We start from the raw sequence: 22,630 nt of genomic DNA on the forward strand, positions 1-22,630 counted from the left end.
TGGACACCCTTGCTTTGTACCTGATTTTAAAAGAAAAGCACTCAGTCTTTTACCATTAAATATGTTAGCTCTAGATTATTTGTATATGCCCTTTACTAAACTGAGAAAGCTTCTACTTTATTCTTTGGTTCTGAGTTGTTAATAAGAAAAGATGTTAGATAAATGCTTAAATGCTTTTTCTGTACCCACCACTACAATCTTAGAGTCTTCCTTTCTTACTCTATAAATATGGTAAATTACATTGAGTTTTTTAAATTGGCATTTCTAAACCTCACACTGACATGGTGTATTATCTATTTTATAAATTGTTGATTTGCTTTGATAAAATTTTGTTCAGAATCTCTATCTCTATTCATGAGGGATATTGATCTGTACTTTTCTTATAATGTCTTTGGGTAATACTGTCTCAGAAAGTAAATTGGGAAGTATTCTTTTTAAATTTTTCTGGAAGACTCTGCAAAAAAATAGTACTATTCATTCCTTAACTATTAGGAAGAATTCATCCCTAAAGCCATTTTGGCCCAGATTTTGGTTGTCGGGAGGTTTTTAACTGATGGTTCAATTTATTTAGCAGATATGGGGCTATACAGGTTGTGTATTTCTTCTTGAATAAATGTTGGTAGCTTGGAACTTTTGAGTTTTTATTTTTATCTATATAGTTGAATTTAAAGGCATAAAATTATTCTAATATTCCCTTCATATTTTTTTATATTAGTAGAATATGCAGTGATGTTTATTTATTATTCCTGATGACAATTTGTTTCTTTTTTTCCTTTTTCCTGCTCAGTCTTGATAGAGCTTTATCTTCTCAGTAAAACAGTTTTTTGTTTTATTTATTTTTTTCTCTCTATTATTTTTCTGTTTTCAATTTCAGTGATTTTTTGCTCTGATCTTTATTTCCTTTCTTCTACATACTTTGTATTTAAGTTGCTCTTCTTTTTCTAGTTGTATAGGGTGAACGCTAGATCATTATTTTAATGATAAATCTTCATGGCACAAATTTTATTATTGTTTTCTATTTCTACTCAGTACAAAACACTTTATGATTTCCCTTTTGCATTTCTTCTTTGCTCCATGAATTGCATATAAGCATGCCATTTAGTTTCCATATATTTGATGATTTTATCAACATATCTTTTATTTCTTTCTAAACTAATTCCATTATAAGCAGACAGCATACTATGTATGATATGAACCCTTTTAAAATTAAGACTTATTCTGTAGCTCACAAGAGTCATTTTTGGTAGATGTTCTGTGTATATTTGAAAAGAATGTATATTCTTTTGTTGTAGGATGTGGTGTTTTAAATGTCAGATCGAAGTGTTTATGGCTTTCATATTCTTACTGATTTTCTGTCTGCCTGTACTATCAATTATTGAGGAAGGCTCTGTTAGAATCTCTACCCAAAACTGTGTATTCCTGTCTTCCATTTGTATCAGCTTTTGACCTGTGTAAGGTCTTTTTTATTAGAATATAAATAATGTTCTAATGGCGTGTCCTCTTGAGTAATTAGCATTTTTATCATTAAAAATGTCTTTATATCTTAAAATATCTTTGCTCTGAAATCTAATTTATTTACTATTAATAATTGTATTTGCTTAATGTATATTTTCCCATACTTTTAACCTATTTTGTCTTTATACTTAAGGTGGGTTTATTATAGGCAACACATAGTTCAATCTTGCTTTTTTCTTTTAATCCAATCTGACAATTACTGCATTTTAATTGGGGTTTTTAGTCCATTTGTATTTAATAGAATTACTGATGTGGTTGATTTAATCTTCCATCTTGCTTGTTTCTCTTTGTTATACCTGTTCATTATTCCCATTTTTCCTTTTTTCCTAAATTGTGTGGATGGTTTCTTAATGATTTCATCTTATTTCCCTTGTTGAACTATTAGTTATAGTTTCTTGTGCTTTTAGAGAGTCATAGTATAAATTTTATCTTTTCACAGTCTATCTTTAAGTGATATTACAATACCCCATGTAGTATAAGAACCATTCAACAGTATAGTTCCATTCCTAGCCTTTGTGATATTGTTGTCATACGTTTTACCTCTCCACGTGTTATAAATCCCACAATACATGGTTATTGTCTTACTTTAAACAACTAATTATCAGTTAAAGGGATTTAAATAATACAAAAAATATTTCATATTAACCCACACAGTAACCATTTCCAGTGCTTAGCATTTCTTTGCATGGATTCAAGTTTCCTGCTGATATCATTTTTCTTTTGCCTGAAGTATTTCTCTTAACATTTCTTGTAATGTAGTTCTACTGGTGATAATTTTTTTCATCTTTTGATGTCTGAAAACCATTTTTATCTTCCTCTTTGACTATTTTCTCTGTGTATAGAATTCTTGGTTGTTATTTTCTTTCAATTCTTTATAAAAATGTTGCTCCACTGTCTCCTGATTTGCATTGTTTCTGACAAAGAAGTCTGCTATAACTGTTAAAAATGTTTGTTTTTCCCTGGATGCTTTGAAGATATTCTCATCACTGGTTTTAATCAATTTGATTCTGATGTCCCTCGTTGTAGCTTTTTTCATGTTTATTGTGTCTTAGGTTTTTTTATACTTTGGATCTATGGATTTATAGTTTTATCAAATTTGGAAAATTTTGGCCATTATTTTTTCAAAATTGTCCTTTCTTTTAGGGATTCTAATTACTTATTAGGCTGCTTAAAGTTGTTGCACAGCTCACTGATGCCATGTTTTCTATTTTGTCTTGTTTTCTCTGTTTCATTTTAGACATTTTTTACTGTTGTCTTCAGGTTTATGAATTCTTTTTCAATATATAATTGGCTATTAATACCATTCTATGTATTTTTCATCATAAACCATGTATTACAGTTTTCATGGGTAGAAGTTTGATTTTAGACACATATCTTCAATGTCTCTACTTAATAAGTGCAATATTTTTTGTCTAGCTTCTTGAACATATGGAATGCAAGTAAAATAACTCACAATGTTCTTGTCTATTAATTCTAAAGTCTGTGTCATTACTAGATCTGCTTATATTGCTTAATTTTTTCCTCCTTATCAAATATATTTTACTTGTTTTTTGAATGCTAATTGATTTTCATTAGGTGTTAGATACTAAAAGTTTTACTTTGATGGATCCTGGATACTTGTATGCTTATAAGCATTTTTGAGTTTTGTATCAGTGCAGTTAAATGACTTCGAAAGAGTTTCATTCTTTTTTTTAATATTTATTTATTTGAGAAGGCGGGGGGTGGAGAGGAAGAGTGCAGAATGAGAGGAACATAGAGAATCTCAAGCAGATTCCCCACTGAGTATGGAGCCTAAGGCAGGGCTTGATCTCATGACCCTGAGATCATAACCTGAGCCAAAATCAAGAGTCAGACACTGAACCAACTGAGCCACCCAGGTGCCTTAAAAGAGTTTGATTCTTTCAGTTCTTGCTTTAACAGTTTTTTGGCAATACTAGAACAGTATTTAGTCTTAATTTTGCCCCATTACTAAAGCAAAATCATTCTTAATAATCTGGCACATGCTCCGTGAACATGAGGGTTTCTCCTGTGACTCTGATGGGAAAAGGAACTAGTGCCAGCTATATGTAAGTTCCAGGAATTATTCCCTGTAATTTTTTTGGGATGTTTTCTTCTGCTTAAGACCTGCATATGTCCACAGCTCTCTCTCCTGCGCGCTCTCTCTCTCTCTGTACCTCCCTCCTCTTTAGTACTCTGTCCTATAGAAACTTTAGCTGCCTCAGCCTCTTCAGACTCCCAGACCTGTCTCTTCTACTCAGTGAGACTCCAATTTCTGCATAGATATCCTTTCTGTACATTGTGCTCTGGAAACACCAGGCAGATGTCTGACTAACCATTGTATCACTTCATTCATTTCACATCACTTCATTGTCTGATATTCAAGGTTAAAAACTGTGATTTTTTTTTCCAGTTTTTTAGTTGTTTCAGGTATGAGGATGAGGGTAATCTACTCCCTCACTTTATCTTGGCTGAAAGTGGAAGTCTGCTAATGTATTTTAAGATGAAGAAGGCCTATAGCCTTCATCAGGGAGTTACTGTCTCTCGACCAAAAATTAGGAAACACTGTTCTGAATGGATTTATAAATTATTGGTAGGGATTATTGTTGTTACTGTGGACTGTCTTATACATTTTAATTTTCATCTATTGTAGGAAGTGATATTTAAACTGTTAAAATAATAAAAATCTTGGTTCTCTATAATAAATTTGGAATGCTATTTTGGTAGCTGGGATGGCTTACGGTAATAAAAATGTATAGTATTGTCCCACAAGAAATGGGCCTGAATCAATGAAAGGTGTAAAAGGAACAAAGTTCAAATTTCTTTGGCTCACAAAGAAAGAAGGGAGGAGACTAGGAAAACAACAACAACACAACATAAAAATCAAATGAAAATTAGATTTAAAGCTTGGAAAGTATGGACAGAGATCAATTTCATAGGTAACACACAAAAAATTATACAATTTCAAAATCTTGATAAGGGTTTTAGAAAGATGTTTCGGGGAATTAAATATGTGATCTCCTGCTTTCTTACAAGTGTTAAAAAAGAGATAAATATATTCATTATTTACATAGTTAGGGGTCATAGAAAAGCTTGTTTGACATTTATACACATAACTAAATTTTTCTGAATAAGGCTTTCCATAGAAAGCTTTCCATATTTTTGTCAGTATTAACTATAAGAGGGAACGCAGTAATTACCTTTGACTATTACCTAGTATTATAGTTATTTATAAATTTATTATCTTTCTAGGTATGGTTTTTCAGAAGAGGGAAGAAATCTTACTTACTTCTGAATATCTAACACTGACTACTATAGACCATCACTTAGAGAAAATCCACTTATTTAACAGATTCTATGAAGTACCTATTGAGTCCTAAGTACTATGTGGGACTTTCAAAACGCAATGGTGAGCAGAAATTGGCTGTATTGTTGCATTCTTCAGACCAGTGGAGAAGACTAATAGTAATCAAATCGTCACACAAACAGATGTAAATAGATAAGAAGGAGCACTGCATGTACAATTAAGTGACATCTCTTATATAAGCTATTTCCAAAGTGATTAATGAAGAAAATCCTATAATGCAATGACCGAATCAGAGCTTCTAATTCTCAGTATCAGAATCTAGCCCAGATGTTTAGAACCACTTTTCTAATATCTCATATAGAACTAACTTGAAGAAAGGAGTACACCATGGGGTAATTCGATCATGTTTTAGAACTTGGAAACATTGTCCCTGTCAGACAAAAAGAAAGGTCAGAATGTTTTTTCATGATTTCATGAAGGTGAATATTCCTATAGAAATGGAACAGTGCTCAAAGCCATTTTGTGGGAATATGAAGACTGATAATGAATATAAATATAACTCTAAACCAAATGCCAGAATAAAACAAAATTTACAAAATAAAGCATGTAGTCATTCATTCAGCAAATATCTGTTAAAACATCTACCATATGGAAGTATGACCCAGGCCTTGGAAACCTAGCAATGAATGTCCCTGTACACAAGAAGGGGATGGCAGGAGGGTGGGGACATATGATAAAGAGCAGACAGACCACTTAGAGACTTCTGATTCTCTGCATCAGCAGCCACCAACAATGGTCAATACTTGCCTGCCTGTCAAAGCAACTTGGACTCTGTATCCAACCAACAGAGATCAGAAGCAAGAAATATCTCCAACTTAGAAGGTACTCTGTGCTTACTGTATTGTTGGCGTTAGTCCCATTCTCTTCTATCCTTTTCTTGACAGTCATTTTCAACCTTGTTTAGCACAGAAGACCCTATTTGCTACCTCCATCATTCCAAACAACCTAAACATTCAGCAGCTAACTTAAAGAAAAGGGAAGACTTTCCTCTATCTGCAATTTATATCTACTTCTATGTATTATCTTGAGCCTCTAAGAAGTAGCCAGGATTTTAAAGTGAAAGCTTACCTTTACCACAGAAGCAGGATAAAAATGTCTACATCTAGTCCACAGAGATCTAGTCCTGTATTCCTGATCATATGATTTCAAATAAATCCCCAAAGAAAGCCATTTTAGTCTCCGCCAAAGCAGTTTGAATGCTTCCAAAATGTCAAAGCTTCTCCAAGTGCAGACGGTTTTTGTGTAAGTTTTATTATGGTCACTACCATGCTTAGAGGCTTCAAACTATAGAATAAAAAAATAACCTCTTTTGTGCTTCCCAACACTCAGAAAGAAAGAAAGAAGGAAAGAAAGAAGAAAACACTCCAGCTAAATAGCTTCAAAATAAACATTTCAAGAAAAGACATCCAATTATATAGACTCTGATTACTGGTAATAACTTGGAAGTCTTAAGAAATTTAACAACTTCAGCTCAAAACAATTAAACTGAACTGTTAAGGATACAATCACCCCCTAGACTCAACATAGCTACAGATGCAGAAAGAGTAAGAAGGCTTCCTGATTCATTGTCCCTTCTGTTCTCAGTCCCAATACCAAATGTATCAGATAGCAAAATATTAATGCTTTTTTAAGAATTAGAATTCATAGGAGAAGGATTTTTATCTGTGGCAAGATTATTACATGATTTTTCAATTTTGAATCTTGGACATTCCAAAGACAAGGAACTAATAATATAAACACATAAGGAAAACCTCCCATTCCACATATGTATGTATGTGTGCATGGCTTCATTTATGTAAGACAAACATGACACTTATGCCTTCAACTAATGGACACTAACTTCTAGGTCATTTGAGGAATGCAACTGTTTTATCAAGAAACCTTTTCCATTACGGATATGAAGGTTTTCTGGACAAGGGTTTATTCCATATTATTATCAAACAATTCTAGTCACATTTATTTCCTTCATGTAGCAACAGCTTGAACCTACAATTAACTTGGAAAATTCTTAGAAGGGACCCTACCCCTACCTTGAACACTGCATTAAAACACGAAGAGGAAACTTGCTTGCTCTCAGCAATGCACCTCCATCAGAAGGAGCTCCAAGAAGGAACAGTGGAGTTTGTTGTACAAATAGTATTAACTCATACGTAATGAAAAGGTAAGCAGTATACTTTATCTGTAGAGCACACACATTACAGCATACACACGCTGTAAGAGTGGAAAGCCACCTTCTAACAATATCTTCATAGGGCATTGTATGATTAAAGAATATCATTGGTGAAGGAATGAGTGAAGGAATTAATGGTTTAGTTTGGTAAGATTAAGGAAAATCTTCATGAGATTTTTTTTTTTAAAAACAATGAGATACACCCAAACATGTCTTATTCATAGGCAAATAAATCTCTGTGCTATGTCAATGGAATTTCATTGAGTGGCTGAAGGTATCTGTCTCTTTGGTTTGCAAAACCACTTGTAAGATAAATACATTTTCCAAGCCCCAAAATAATTTTTTTTCAGAGAAAAATAAGAGACCATTATGCTTTAAAAAAAAAAAAATCACTCACAGACTCCTTTCCCATCTTCTTTTGTAGCCTTGTCTGCCACTGGACAGCTTGCATGACAATGGCTTCCCACCTTCTTTCAAGATTTACAATGATCAGTTGCATGGGCTGGTGGTCTGCGTTCAGATTGCAAGTCTCCCGGTCATCCAGAAGATGCTGGCATAATCGCAGGATGGAGGCCACTCCACGACGTCGCTGCTTGATTTCACCACAGAGGGACTGCAACACAGAGAGGGATCAATCCGTGTGTGTTTATAGAGCAGAATTCCCTAAAACATAAAATGCCTTGTTTCACCATAATTTCATATTGTAGTGAAATACTCAGCTATGAACAATAAGACAAGAAGGGTTCTGGAGCTGTCTTTAGATTGGAGACCTCCTGTTGAAACCTACCTAATGTTTAAGAATTTAGTTGCATCCCATCCCTCCTCCCTTTTTTCACTGATTTGTCCATCTAAAATTCTGGGTCCCACCTTGACACCTAGTTGATTAACAACTTATAACTTAATGAAATAAATCAGGCAGGTCATGTGAATGCCAAATAGATTGACATGCTTTGATAAAAAGTGACAGGAATCAAAAAAGATAGAAAAGTGCTCCAAATGGAAATGGAATGTTCCCAAATTTACTCCTCAATTTTTTGGAGCCAAAAGTTTAGTTTTCTACTGGCTGGGGAAAACTTAAATAAGACTGTCAAGAATTTTGATACATAACATCTATTATTGGGGGAAAAAGGGATAAGCAACATTTCTCTTCCGAAGCTTGATTAACAAAGCAATAATGTTCCGAAAACAGAAATTAGGATACTGGATTATTACTGCACTATTTGTTGGTTGCTGTTTCTTTTAATAGACAGTCACACAATTTAAGAAGGATATTCATGCATCAAAATAGCATTTTGCCCCCAGAAGCATTTGTATTGCTGCAGTGACCCTAAGCTGAACGATTCAAGCAAAATAGTGGGTACACATGTCTAAAAATATTATATCTTTTCTTTGCCTACGGATAGTGTGTAAGTGATATTCTAATTCAAAGCCTTCAGGAGAAATGATGATTATATCCACAAACATCACGGAATTACTAATCTCCTTCGACTGCTACAATTGGACTGCTCTAACAGTTAACAGATTGCTTATTAATCAACAAGAGTAAACAAGACAATGCAATTTCATTTAGTGTGAGAGTTTTAATGCCTAAAAGTATTTGTGCTTAAAATGTTAATCTAGATAAAGCTTCATTAGAAGAAGTCTTAAAATGATTAAGTGCAGTTCACTGAAATGTGCACAGAGCGGTAGTAGATCAGCAGGTGGACATTTCATACAGATGTCCCGCTTATTGATATAATACATGCTCTAGCCATTTAAATGACCCTAACTCAGTAATAGCTGAAATTCTATTATTTCTGTAATGAGAGAACACTGTACCTTTAATATTTCTGAATTTTAAATAAGGTGAATGACAAATTCCCAAACCTCTATTTATGGCAAAATATGACTAGGAATTTTATTATTCAATTTTTACCAGTGCAGCATTTTTAGTTATGTTTCCTGAACTTACCCTTATTTATTTTCCTAGCATTCATTATTACTTTCCTACATAGCTCTTGATATAACCACCAGGTCTGACAAATTTCTTTACTGATCTTATTCATTTGTTCAGTGCTGATTGAGAAGGACCGCTGGATATTTGAAGATAAAACTTGAGGGCCTACTAGAGCAAAAAGCATTGCTTCCATACCCTCCTCCAATACTGCTGCCTCCTCATTCCTAAATGCATTCTCTCTCTTTCTGTCTCTCTCTCTCTCTCTCTCTATGTCTCTTTCTCTCCCTCTCTCACACACCACCCCCTTCAATTTCCCCTCTTGCTCTAGAACTGTTGAGTAAGTCAAACTATCAAGCCAAATTATCTCCTGCCAAATTTCGGTCCCATATTAACACTTCAAGATAATAACATAGCCAGCTGAAATTGGTTGAAATGAGTCCTGTGACTATGAATATTGAGGATTTCATTTTTCATTTTTGTGTTGCTATAAATTTGTTTAACATACAGGGTTAGGAAAATCAAAAGTGTTATTTCCATGGCATAAAATGGGATTTTACAAAACTCTCTTTGCAGTTGACTAGACTAATAACTGCATTCCTCAAGCCAGCAAAAAGTCACAATGTTTCTTAGCCAAATGAAAATTCACCATAGATAGCACTAACTGTAAGTGTGGAGTTAGCACAGCCTCCTTGGTAACATTTACGAAGTAGTCCGATGAGCTTCATACACCTCACAGGCACTTTCAGAGTTCTGAAACAGGACATGTGTGATCACTAGGGGAATTTTTCATAAAGGTCATTAGCCATAATTTTTTTATGAGTATCTAGAATGTATCCAGTATTTAAGTATCCAGATGATCCCCAACCCACATCTTAACGTGAGTCAGTCTAGGTAGTTTAAAAACCGTGAAAGCTGTTTTTGACATTCAATATCAGATTAGATGGGATGTTAATATTCACTATCTAATTTTGGGATCTTCACAATCTTACTTTTTTTTTTTACTTTAAATATCCAAAGAGCTAAGTCTATAACCTGGATTAATAATTTATCTTCTATGCACATGGGGAAATAATACTACTTTAAAAGGAGGCAGAAATTGGGAATTTTAAATTGTCAACATATTTTTTGGTGCTTTTTTATATCTAGGAGATAAAACTGATAAAATATAATTCTTCCACATAAATGGGTTTCTATGACAACCATTAAAATATACATGTTTATTTATAATCACAAACACCTACTAAATAAAACGAATGCATTTGCTGGTAATGTTTCTTAGAATCAGTAGCTTACATTATTTCCATGATAAACTATGCACAGAGAAATGTTAAATATAAGTATACAGGAAAAAATAAGTATTGTAACTATTTCTGGCTTACATTTTCAGAGGAAACTACTTTAAAACAGAAATTCAAACTAAACAATCTAAGTAGATGCCGAATAAGATAAACTCATCCCAGTCTCTCAGACCTCCTCAAATGTGCATTGTACCTTCCATCTGCTCTGCACTGTTCCAGGCACCAAGGCTTCAAAAAGGAGCAAGTTACTGCTCCTTCTCTCAAGGACCTGAGAGTCTATGACAGGTAGACTACACAAATTAGTGTGGTAATGAGAGCAACATACAGAGAGGCATGTTAACATAAATTTGCACAAGTTGCTCTTGGAAGAGTTGGTGAAATCTTCAGGGAAACGTGAGCCAGGTTGTCCAAGCTGAATGGTTGCAGTTCTCAAGATAGAAGGGTCGGGAAGCAAGTGTCCTGGGACAGTGGGGCACTTTAATGTGTTAGGGAGAAGAGACAGTGAAGCAGTTGGACAGAAGTAAGGAACAGAAAAGTTCAGAATGCTTTTCATTATGGCCAATTTGGAAGCATTTTCCTTGATATCTCATGAGATCATATTGGTTCCCAAGCATAGTTGTATTGCCTTCACAGAAAAGTACAGAGATAAGAAGAATGAAAGGAAATCTAAAAGGAACAAAAAAACCTCCACTAATTATCAGTATGTCTAAGAAAGAGATTCCAAATGCTTTTGTATGTAGTTGTCCTATTATTTTGTGATTGTTAGGCAACTTCTTCTTATAAGACTACCTCTGTTAGTACCAAGGTCGTTGTCTTGTATCACTTCAGAATTCAGTTTTTGGGATATGGTTTGAGTGTGCTAAATTTAAATTTCTGATAAACTCTTAATTTACTTTATTTTATATTTCCACTCAAATTCTTCATGTTATTAAAAAGGCAGGCTTGCTATGAGAAATGTAGAAAAGTAAAAATCAAAATTTTTAAGTCCATTATTTTTGCCTTTACTCTAATCAGATCTCCAACCCTCTAAACACATCTTTTTGGACATGTTGCAATAGCGTTGCCAACAGGCTGAAGGTTTTTTGTTTTTGTTTTAAAGATTTTATTTATTTATTTGATAGAGAGAGATCAGGAGCAGGAACACAAGCAGGGGGAGTGGGAGAGGGAGAAGCAGGCTTCCCGCTGAGCAGGGACTGATCCCAGGACCCTGGGATCATGACCTGAGCCAAAGGCAGACACTTAACCAACAGAGCCACCCAGACACACCCAGCCTGGAGGTTTTATATCACACTTACAAACTGCCAATTTATCAATGGTGATGCAAAGCAGGGCTTTTGGTTTATCTGGGGCGTTTTCTTCCCTTTCTTCTTTTTTTTAATGGGTTTTTTTTTTTCCTCTTTTCTCTCTCAACCCTTTTGACTGTTTAAACCTCTCTATTATTAAGCCAAATGTGATGTAACATCATTTTTGACACTGGCTTCAGTTTAACACTATTAAAGGTAAGGCTTCCAGTATTCCAATATTTCAATATACTTATAGTGGTATTTTATTTTCCATTATATTTTAAACATAAACATATATATACACACACATATATCATACTGTATAACATGATTATAATTTACTTATATACCTGTATTCTTGACATTAAAAGTAATAATGTCATCTACTATCACAGAAGGATATAAATCAGTTTACAATCAAAGACCTATAATTAAACCAAAACCCAAACTGCACAATAAGTAAAATGTAGGGGTAGGGGGAATGGGTGAGCCCGGTGATGGGTATTAAGGAGGGCACATATTGCACGAAGCACTGGGTTTTATACGTAAACAATGAATCTTGGAACACTACATCAAAAACTAGTGACATACTGTATGGTGATTAATATAATAAAAAAAATTTTTAAGAAGTAAGTAAAACGTAAGACCCAAATAGAGAAAAGAGAGATGAGGAAGAAAATGCAATTTTAAAAGTACCAAAACTAAGCATATGTTAAAAGCAGAGAGAGAAAAAACCTTGCTGAGAAAACTCCAAAGCAATTTGTCTCTATATATCTTACATAATTATATTCAGCAGGTTAGTGTAACATCATTAGGTAGGTCAACATGAAAAAAGTGGTAAGACTTTAGGTGATCTGTCAACTAAAAACCATTTATGAAGCAATTCCATTTATAAAGTCAAACACACCTTTATTTTCTAGATTGATCAACTTTAACAATATCTATTGAGTATGTCCTCTCTGTGGCAAGCACAATAAAGAAGTTTCAACCTGTTTTTTGGACACATACCTGCCTTCGATCTAGTTGGAGTAAGGAAACAACGGGGGGGGGCGGTTGGAAAGTGAAAAAGGCAGGCAAGTTCTTCTGGTTTAAATATTCACAAGTAAATAGCTCCATCTCCTGCGGCAAGGACTTCCCACACTTTTTCAAGTGTTTTTCTTCTTTTGGGTACTTTCTGTATTTTACCATTTTAATTTCATGAGGTAGGCAATAGTCTTGTCTTAGTCTGCTACCTGTGACTAGATGTGTAGAGCAACGGTGCTCCGAGTGTTCCCCCAGGCCAAGCAGCATCAGCATCACCTGTGAACTGGGAAATGCCAGTTCTCTGGTGCCTCTCCACATCTTCTGGATCTGCAACTCAGGGATACACCCCCACGAGCTATGGTTTAACAAACACCACAGGTGATTATAGTGCATACTAAAGTTCGAAAACACTGGCCTACAGGGAAACGGAGGAGCTTCGTTTTGCACGTCAGAGAATAAATCTAGGCGGGCAGATTTTTTTTTTAGAAGTATAAAATAGAAGTTGCAAGTTCTGATTCTGGAGTCACACTGCTAGCCAAGAGCCTAGAAACCACACCCATTTGGTGATCAGTTATTTTTTTAATTGTTACTGAATTTCTGAAAGAAAATGAACCAATCAGTCAATGAATAGAACTTTTTGACTAGAGGTATCTTTATATTACTAGTACCTGCTTGATGATCTTCAGGGATATTCAGTATACATTATTAAGAATGATGATAATGGGGGTACCAGGGTGGCACAGTCGGTTAAACACTGGACTCCTGTTTTCAGCTCAGGTTGTGATCTCAGGGTCCTGAGATCAAGGACCATGCCAGGCTCCACGTTGAGCGTGGAGTCTGCCTAAGACTTTCTCTCCCTAGCCCTCTGTCCCTCCCCTCGGTGCTCTCACTCCAAAATAAATAAATAAATAAATAAATAAATCTTTTTTAAAAAAATGATATGTTAGGTTGTCTGAATACCATATTTGGGAATTTTACTCCTTTTTTTTTTTTTTGCTTTTTATACTTTTATTTATTTATTTATTTTTCCAATGTATTTATTTTCAGAAAAACAGTATTCATTATTTTTTCATCACACCCAGTGCTCCATGCAAGCCGTGCCCTCTATAATACCCACCACCTGGTACCCCAACCTCCCACCCCCCCCACCACTTCAAACCCCTCAGACTGTTTTTCAGAGTCCATAGTCTCTCATGGTTCACCTCCCCTTCCAATTTACCCAAATTCCCTACTCCTCTCTAACGCCCCTTGTCCTCCATGCTATTTGTTATGCTCCACAAATAAGTGAAACCATATGATAATTGACTCTCTCTGCTTGACTTATTTTACTCCTTTTTATAAATTTTATCAAATTAGTCATTTAGTGATGAATGACTAATACATATGGCATTGTGCTAAATTAAAAAGAACCTTCTCTCAGAAAGTGTATATAGTTTAACAAAACCATGATGATGATTTGAAAGGTACAAGGCATCAGATGCAGGAAACGTAAATGCTGCAGCCATGGTCTAATAAGAACATACAGCAGATGGGGAATATGAGAGGCAACACTGGTACCTCTGTGAGTCTTCAAAAGATGCTTTTAACTGGTTGATTCTGGATTATTATTTTGGGGCAAAGCTGACAGAGATCATATAGATAGTATTCCTCACAGCAATAAATATTTATTGAGTATCAATTATGGGCCAAACTCCATACTTTTCATTATAGGATTGGGACCGGTAAATAAGAGGAATATAAGAAGATGTGGTACCTATTTTGAAGTGCTTGTGATTTGTCTGTCAAGAGAAGACTCTGCCTCCTCAAAATAAAAAAATTTAAAAAACACAAAAACAAAGGTTTTTTTTTTTTTATAGGACCTAACCCATCAGGTTGTTATAAGTTTTAAATGAATTAAACACAGGAGCAAATCTACATTACCTGGGGATAGACAATGTTTTTGTTTGTTTATTTGTTTGTTGGTTTTTATAGGACATCTAAAGTAGAAGTTACTTCTGATGTCTTGGGCAATGATTTCTTAGATATGACACCAAGAGTACAAGTGACTTTTGGACAACTTGATCAAAATGAAAAACTTTTGGTCTTCAAATGACACCATAAAAAGTGAAAAGACAACCCACAGAATGGGAAACAACATCTGAAAATCATATATCTGATAAAGGACTAATATCCAGAATATATAAAGAACACTTAAAATTCAATAATATAAAGATAAGTAACACCATTTTTTAAATAGGCAAAGTATTAAATAGACATTTCTTCAAGGAAAACATACAATTGGCCAATAAACATATGGAAAAATATTCATCATCATTAGCCATTAGGAAAAAGCAAATCTAAACCATAACTACATACTACTCACCTGCACTATGATGGTTAAAATAAAAAAGACAGAAATCATAATGTTGGTAAAGATATAAGGAGATTGGAATCCACATGCATTGCTGGTGGGATTGCAAAGTAGCACCATTCACTTTGGAAAACAGTATGGTATTTCCTCAAAAAGTTAAACATGGAATTACTATATAGTCCAGCAAGTTCTCTTCTAGGTAAATGTCCAGAATAACTGAAAACATATGACCACAGAAATATCCATAACCATGTTATTCATAAGAGCCAAAAAGTGGAAACACCTCAAGTATCTATCAATGGGTGAATGGTCAAAAAGATGTAGTGTACCCATATAATGGAATATTATTTGGCAATAAAAAGGAATAAAAGGAGTGTATGCCTGACTCAGTCAGGACAGCATGTGACTCTTGATCTTGGGGTCATGAGTTGTGAGATCGAGCCCCTTGCTGGGCTCCACACTCAGCAGGGAGTCTGCTTGGGATTCTCTCCCTTTTCGTCTGCCCCTCCCCTGCTCTCACTCACTCTCTCTGTGTCAAATAAATAAATAAATCTTTTTTTAAAAAGTAATGGCTATAAAATTCCCCTTGAAACAGACAAACACATCAAAAAATGGACAGAAGATATGAACAGACACTTCTCCAATCAAGACATACAAATGGCTATCAGACACATGAAAAAATGCTCATCATCATTAGCCCTCAGGGAGATTCAAATTAAAACCACATTGAGATATTACCTTACACCAGTTAGAATGGCCAAAATTAACAAAATGGGAAACAACATGTGTTGGAGAGGATGTGGAGAAAGGGGAACCCTCTTACACTGTTGGTGGGAATGCAAGTTGGTGCAGCCTCTTTGGAGAACAGTGTGGAGATTCCTCAAGAAATTAAAAATAGAGCTTCCCTATGACCCTGCAATTGCACTCCTGGGTATTTACCCCAAAGACACAGATGTCGTGAAAAGAAGGGCCATCTGTACCCCAATGTTTATAGCAGCAATGGCCACAGTCGCCAAACTATGGAAAGAACCAAGATGCCCTTCAACGGATGAATGGATAAGGAAGATGTGGTCCATATACACTATGGAGTATTATGCCTCCATCAGAAAGGATGAATACCCAACTTTTGTAGCAATATGGATGGGACTGGAAGAGATTATGCTGAGTGAAATAAGTCAAGCAGAGAGAGTCAATTATCATATGGTTTCACTTATTTGTGGAGCATAACAAATAGCATGGAGGACAAGGGGCGTTAGAGAGGAGTAGGGAATTTGGGTAAATTGGAAGGGGAGGTGAACCATGAGAGACTATGGACTCTGAAAAACAGTCTGAGGGGTTTGAAGTGGCGGGGGGGTGGGAGGTTGGGGTACCAGGTGGTGGGTATTATAGAGGGCACGGCTTGCATGAGCACTGGGTGTGGTGAAAAAATAATGAAAATAAATAAATTGAAACAAAACAAAACAAAAAAAAGCAAACTCCTACTTTAACTCACAAAAAAAAAATTCCTTCAGATGGAGTCATAACTACAAATCTATAAATCTCAGTCCACAGATAAGACATTCTGCTATATGATAAAAATAATATGCCATTTTTAATATAGCTGAACAGCTTCTTCTAGAAGTTCAGAAATACTTCTAGAAATATCATACTTCTAGAAATATCGTAAAACATAAACAGAAAAGCATACCTAGAAGAGCGTGGATGTGGAAAAGGAGTTGAAGAAAATGTGGAAATTAAAGAACATTAGTTAAATCTAATTACTGCAGTGATGAGTTTCACTTATAATCATGTACATCTTACGGAACTGTAATCTATTGCGTTGTTGGTGTCAGTAGAAAAATGAGAAACATGACCTATCAAATGTACATCATGTACTTTGCCAAAGACCATTCTAAGTTGACTATATGTATATGAACCAACACAAAAAATTTTTAAGATGTTATGTTCTCTTCAAACATGTAGTCAAGGATTTCCTTGACTGCAAAATAATAACCAACAATCATTGAATCTTATTAAATTGCTAGTATACTGTTCTGAGTATTTTCTTAGTTATTTTTCACTAATCTCATACATTAATGACAAACATTATTTGTGTATTCCTCTGCTATGTATTTCATTAGGTATTTGATATATATTGGCTCATTTAATCTTTACAACAGCACTACAAGATATATATTATTGCCATGTGCCTATTTCACAAACAAGGAAATAGCAACAGAGAGGCTAAGTAAATGATCAGAGTTAACACAGCTAATAAGCAGCAAAGGCAGCATGCTAACCCACGCAACCTGAATTCCAAGCAGTTCATAAAAATATTATGCTACATTTCCTTTCATGAGAGCTAAAGAGGCTTGTAAAATTTCTCCATTTTCAGACTATTCTGGTTCCCAATTTCTAACCAGAAATGGCCAGAGCCATAAAGTTACTGTTGAAAAGACAGCCAACAAGTTCTTCAGGATAACTTTCAGGGGTCTATCTTATACCCATTTCTAGGCCATTGTTAAAAATTAGTAATCTATGCAATTCTTAACCCAGGGTAGTTGTGACAGCAGAGATGGCAAAAATACTAGTTCGTTCACTGAACAAGTATTTATTGAACACCTACTATAATGGGTACTGTTCTGAGTGTTTGAGACACACCTGTGAATGAAAGAGAAGAGTTTCTGCCCACAAGGACTTCATATTCTAGCACCCAGTGGAGGATAACCTCTTTTCTGAGAAAAATCTAAGTTATATAAGTCATCAAAAAGAGATTAAACAAAAGTAGGAAACATTCATTAGGCAAATGATCACCCAAGTTTCCAGCAAAAGGTCAGCAGATCTTTTGGTCCTGATGGCTCCATTCTTGAACCAATTATGTGCTTATCTTAACTACATCTCCTGCATAAGTACTGCAAGTAAGACTTTCCATCCAGGAATTGTAAAGAGATAATTCTTCAAAACAACAAAAAAATTAAAATACCTCAAGTGAGGTATGAATGATGACGTGCATATTTTAAAGGAAACGTGGGCAGATGACATCTGCATACTTTAAATGATTCCAAACTTAAAAGACAACGTCAGCCAATATAGGAACTCAGCTCAGTTGCAAACCCTGGGACTTAATCTATATTGAAGCTAAATATTCTATAAGTATGCAGTGAAGTGCAAAAAATAGCAATTGAAAAATGACATGATTAAATGGCACGACATGCAATCATTTGCTCTCAATTATATCAATGTATCTTCTTCATTTCTAGGAGTCAGGCAGAAATATTGTTTTTTAAATGCCTCTATTAAATTGGTCACCAATAATAAAATAGATGAGAGTCCTAATAAGCTCATTTACATAACATACATCATACACTACAAAACTATTCTCTCCAAACAGTTTTGCTCATAGATTTGTCTCCTGGTTGTCATGAGTCTTTGCTACATTAGCAGATTTCAAAAGCATAATACTGCCTTCAGAACCATTTGTAGAAAAACGTTTATGAAACTTTTCTAGTTAACCCTTGGCAGGATCCTTATTGCTAATTATGGAAAAGGTATTGATATAATATCTTGGCTGTCACATTTTATTATGGTGATGGTAGAAGCAGAATCTAGGTCTGACATTTTGGAAATATCATCTAATTGCAAGTTAGAAACAGAGAATGACAGTTTTAAGTAGATTATAACTTCTTTCAAAATAACAAACTGGTTTATTTAATGTAAAAGCTGGATTTTAAAAATAGCATTAAAGACCCCTGAATTGGTTTACCAAGCACATCTCTATCAGCTTCTTGAAGGTCTGGGATGTGTGCCAAAATAGTTTCAAAACTGCACATGTCAATGTAAGTCTAGATTCTAAAATCAAATGATTTCTTATAACATTGAAAATCAAAATATTTCCAGTGAATACTTCCTTTTTTTTTTTTTAAAGAAAAATCATCTGCCCTCTATTCACCTAGGCAACAGACAATTGAAGTCCAAAGACCAGTCACCTTAACCTCCGTGTCCCAAATAACCTGACCTTTGACCTAGAAAAAGATCTAACTTCTTGCAATCTAGCATCCTCACCAATGTAGCTGAACCGTGAAGGGCCACAAGGACTATTAGTTAATATTGCAAATTCTTGGGTGAATGGTGTTATCAAGGGAAAAACTAATCTTTCTTTTACAAACACTCATTTGATGTTTTAATTGTTTGCACTTTCGTGTGTTGAAAAATATTAATTATATTTGGAAAGGAGTATTTCTATTTCTATTAGTTATTTTTTTTTTTTTAGCTGTGGACTAAAATATAATAAGCATGCTAAAATTAGCAGGCCCTCACTGTGTTATTCCATGAAAGCTGTTGTTATCCCTGTGTGGTATTCTTTAATTTTTTTGTGTGACTTTTCCTACATTAGGTTAAGTACTTTTAAATATGTTTGTTTTTAAAAATCAAGCTCAGTGGTCATGTGCTTAGTTCATATTCACATGCAATTAGTAATATGTTTTATACTTCCTTTTCTAAATTAAAAACACTATTAAAATTCCAGACATACAAAACAATATGAAGATTAAGTTACTCTAAAGAAAACTGTAATAGCTTACAGATTGCTTGTATCATTACTAAAATGCTGGTATCTATTACAGAGTCTCCCTGGAATAAAGAATGCACTTTTGGCAATAATCTTTTAAAAACATGTCCATTATTGTTAAGATGTTAAACTAGTCTGCAATTATAGGAAGGTAACTTTTAGCAATAAGGAGGAAAAGGAGCTGGATATAAATGCAACTTAGACATTACACTACAAAATACCTTTTCTTAAAATTCTATAATCACTCTTTTCATAAGCAGATAAGGCATTAATTGCCATTTATTTTTACATTATTATATTTTGAAATCTATTGACAACACCCACTGCACTTTTTTATCTCTTATTAGATTCCCTGGGAATCATTTCAAAGTAATTCTGGAGAATGGATAAAGGCTATTTTCCTCCTCTACATTATCTGTTGATCCCAGCTACCTGAACTCTTTTGCTCATTTAATGGATATTGGGTATTCACTGGCCAGGTCAAAGGAATATTCAGGACAGTCTTGAGGAAAAGAAAGAAAAGAATTCTATGTGACAAGGTACAGCACAATACACCCATTAGGCTAAATCTATAAAAGAAGGATTATCATAAAAATCATACCTGGAGAATGAAACAGCAAGAAAAAGCAGGGAGAAAGAAAGTGAGAAAACACAGAAGCAAGGATGACCTAAGAGGAATTCCGAGGGATAGTGTGGAACATGTAGGAGAGGACAGATGATTGAACTAACTGGTGTCACGACTCACTCAACTCTGTTGCATGGTATTTTTCTAGCTCTCTCATCCATACATACTTGACTATTCCTCACCCATCTCCCCTATCAGACTCTATTTTCCCAAATTTATCCCTGAGTAACATATTGTTTACTTCCTATAAAGCCACTCTTGGTTTCTTTGTCACAAAGCTCAGAGTGTTACTTGAAGTATAACAAGTAGGAATGGGTATTTTAGGGAAGTATTCCTCTTATTGCAGAATCCTACAGGTGGGAAATAAATGAATTCAAGAACACTTGGGACACAATAACAAAGCAGGAAAGAGTTAAGTTTGGGGGAATAACACCACCGAAAAGGAGGAAAATGATACTAGGGACAAAAAGTCAACCCTGGAAAGACTCTTCTGTTTATTCATTTACTCCTCCCCAATCTGGAAGAGACTGAGGTATAGACAGCTCTATAAACTACATATTTCTGATTTTATTTTTATAGCATCTAATAGGGCATTTTCTTGTGAGTTTGGCTCACGAGGAATTTGCTTCTTAGCTCTTTCCCTTGCTTTTGTGGTGGAAATCCAGGGCAAATCCACTCCTTTTCACCAGTTTTCAGTATTCCCAGATGTGCAATAATACTAACCACACTCTCAGGGTCGTTTAGAAGTTTAACTAATATGTAACAGCAAAACACTCTTCAACCATTATATTAGGTAGTAGAGAGATGCTGACTAAATATTAGCCAACTGGTAAATTGCTATAATGATTATTTAGCTCAAAGCAATATTCCAGAACCTTGTGAAAAGGAAATGTATTAAGAACTTCATTCTTTAAACACTCCCATAGCTAAAATAAAGCAGAGGTCTGGGAGAATTGTTTGAGTGAATTTTCTTGAACACAGTTAATTCTCTTTTTAGAGGATTCTGTTTTCATTTCTTCTGAGACACCATGTCTCTCTCCTGCTTGCTCCCTTAAAGATGACTGAATATATTAGGGGACAAGTGCCTTCATTCATTCCATCTAGTATTTTGGCAGCAAGGTAGAATATATGTTATCCGAGCATGAACGTATACCTGTCGAACATCTGAGAAGCAACTTGGTTTGAAGGGGGAAAAGCACAACTTAAGAGTCTTTTCCTAGTTTGGCAATAACCAGTTGTGTGATCTCAAATAAATCCTGTAACTTTCACATGTCCTCAATACCCTTTCTCTAAAGTGCAACAATCCTTTGGCTTTTAAAATTTTCTGGCACCAGATTATTACCTAAGCTTATTCTGTTAAGAAATAGGAAAAATATCATGTGGTGGTCTACGATGGTCTGCTCATGTTCTAAAATCTTCAAAGTCTAACTCCAAAAACCTTTACAGTGAGAACCACATGCCTAAACAAGGCACACAAAATTGAAAAGCTGACTTCCACTGTTGCTTTCATAGAGCTTTGAAGTCCCTTGCACCAATGTTTTACTGGGAGTTAGGATGGCATGGTTGAATGGATATCCATTGGCTCTCTTGCTGGTAGGTAGTCTTGCCTGACAGATAAAGGAATGAATGGGTCTTGAAACATTCTTCCAATTCTTAAGTCATTTCTCCTGTCATGACTGAAGGGCAGTAGAGAAGGACATTTTGAGAAAAGGGGGAGAGCATGAGGGGAAGGCAGAACCTGGTTTACCACCTATCCCACACTTCTCAAAGGAACTTCTAAAACCAGGTCTGCCGATCCATTTTTGCACTTATCCTAATGTCATTAAATTCAAAAAGGAAGAAAAATATCCTTGGGGAAGAGAATGCAATATTCTAAATGTACAGAATGTAAGTTAGGATTTAATCAACAGTTTAGAGCATTAATGAAATTAAGAGAGATAAGTTAGGTTATTTTTTTTTCCAGATGGGAATAATGATTTATGCTTCTGTCCTATCTTAGAGAGGTTTTGGGAGGATTAATGAGCTAATGTCTCTAAAGCTCTTTAAGCTCCTCATATGGAGGTACAACATAAACAGAAGGTGAAAAATGATAGCTAACTCAACACCGAGTTGAACTCCTGAGAGTAAAGCCCCTGGAAATGAGAAGCTGTTGCAGGTCAAGATGGTAAATCTCTGAATTCCAATACCAAAGGGGCCTTGGTTTATTGTCATATGTATTTTTAATATTATTTATAATAGAACTTCATAGTATTAATAAGCATTTCTACATTTCCTATTAATCACAATGTCCCTTGTAATGATCATTTTTTATTTCTATTTATCAGATGAGATAGGCTCAGAATTTCTATTTTATAGATAAAAAATTGAGTTGTGAGAATTGCAAAGACATCAGTATTAAGGTGCAAGAAATCTTTGGTTTGGTATTATTGGACTATGGCCTGGATTAGGATTCAGGAGATGTGGGTTGCCGTCTGGCTCTGGTTGTGTGGACATTTAATTTATCAGAGACTTTTTTTTTCT

At 34.9% G+C, this 22,630-nt stretch overlaps 1 protein-coding gene across 2 annotated transcripts in view; it reads right to left on the reverse strand.

The window, feature by feature from the left end:
* Positions 1-22,630, reverse strand: part of AKAP6 (A-kinase anchoring protein 6) — a 552,477-nt gene that overhangs the window by 40,739 nt on the left and 489,108 nt on the right. For both annotated transcript variants that reach the window (XM_044232056.1, XM_044232057.1), the window contains one exon: positions 7,447-7,662. In XM_044232056.1, coding sequence (XP_044087991.1) covers positions 7,447-7,662 — 216 coding nt within the window. The remainder of the gene's footprint in view (positions 1-7,446; positions 7,663-22,630) is intronic.

Source organism: Neovison vison, chromosome 13, assembly GCF_020171115.1.
Source record: "Neovison vison isolate M4711 chromosome 13, ASM_NN_V1, whole genome shotgun sequence".
NCBI classification, from domain to species: domain Eukaryota; kingdom Metazoa; phylum Chordata; class Mammalia; order Carnivora; family Mustelidae; genus Neogale; species Neogale vison.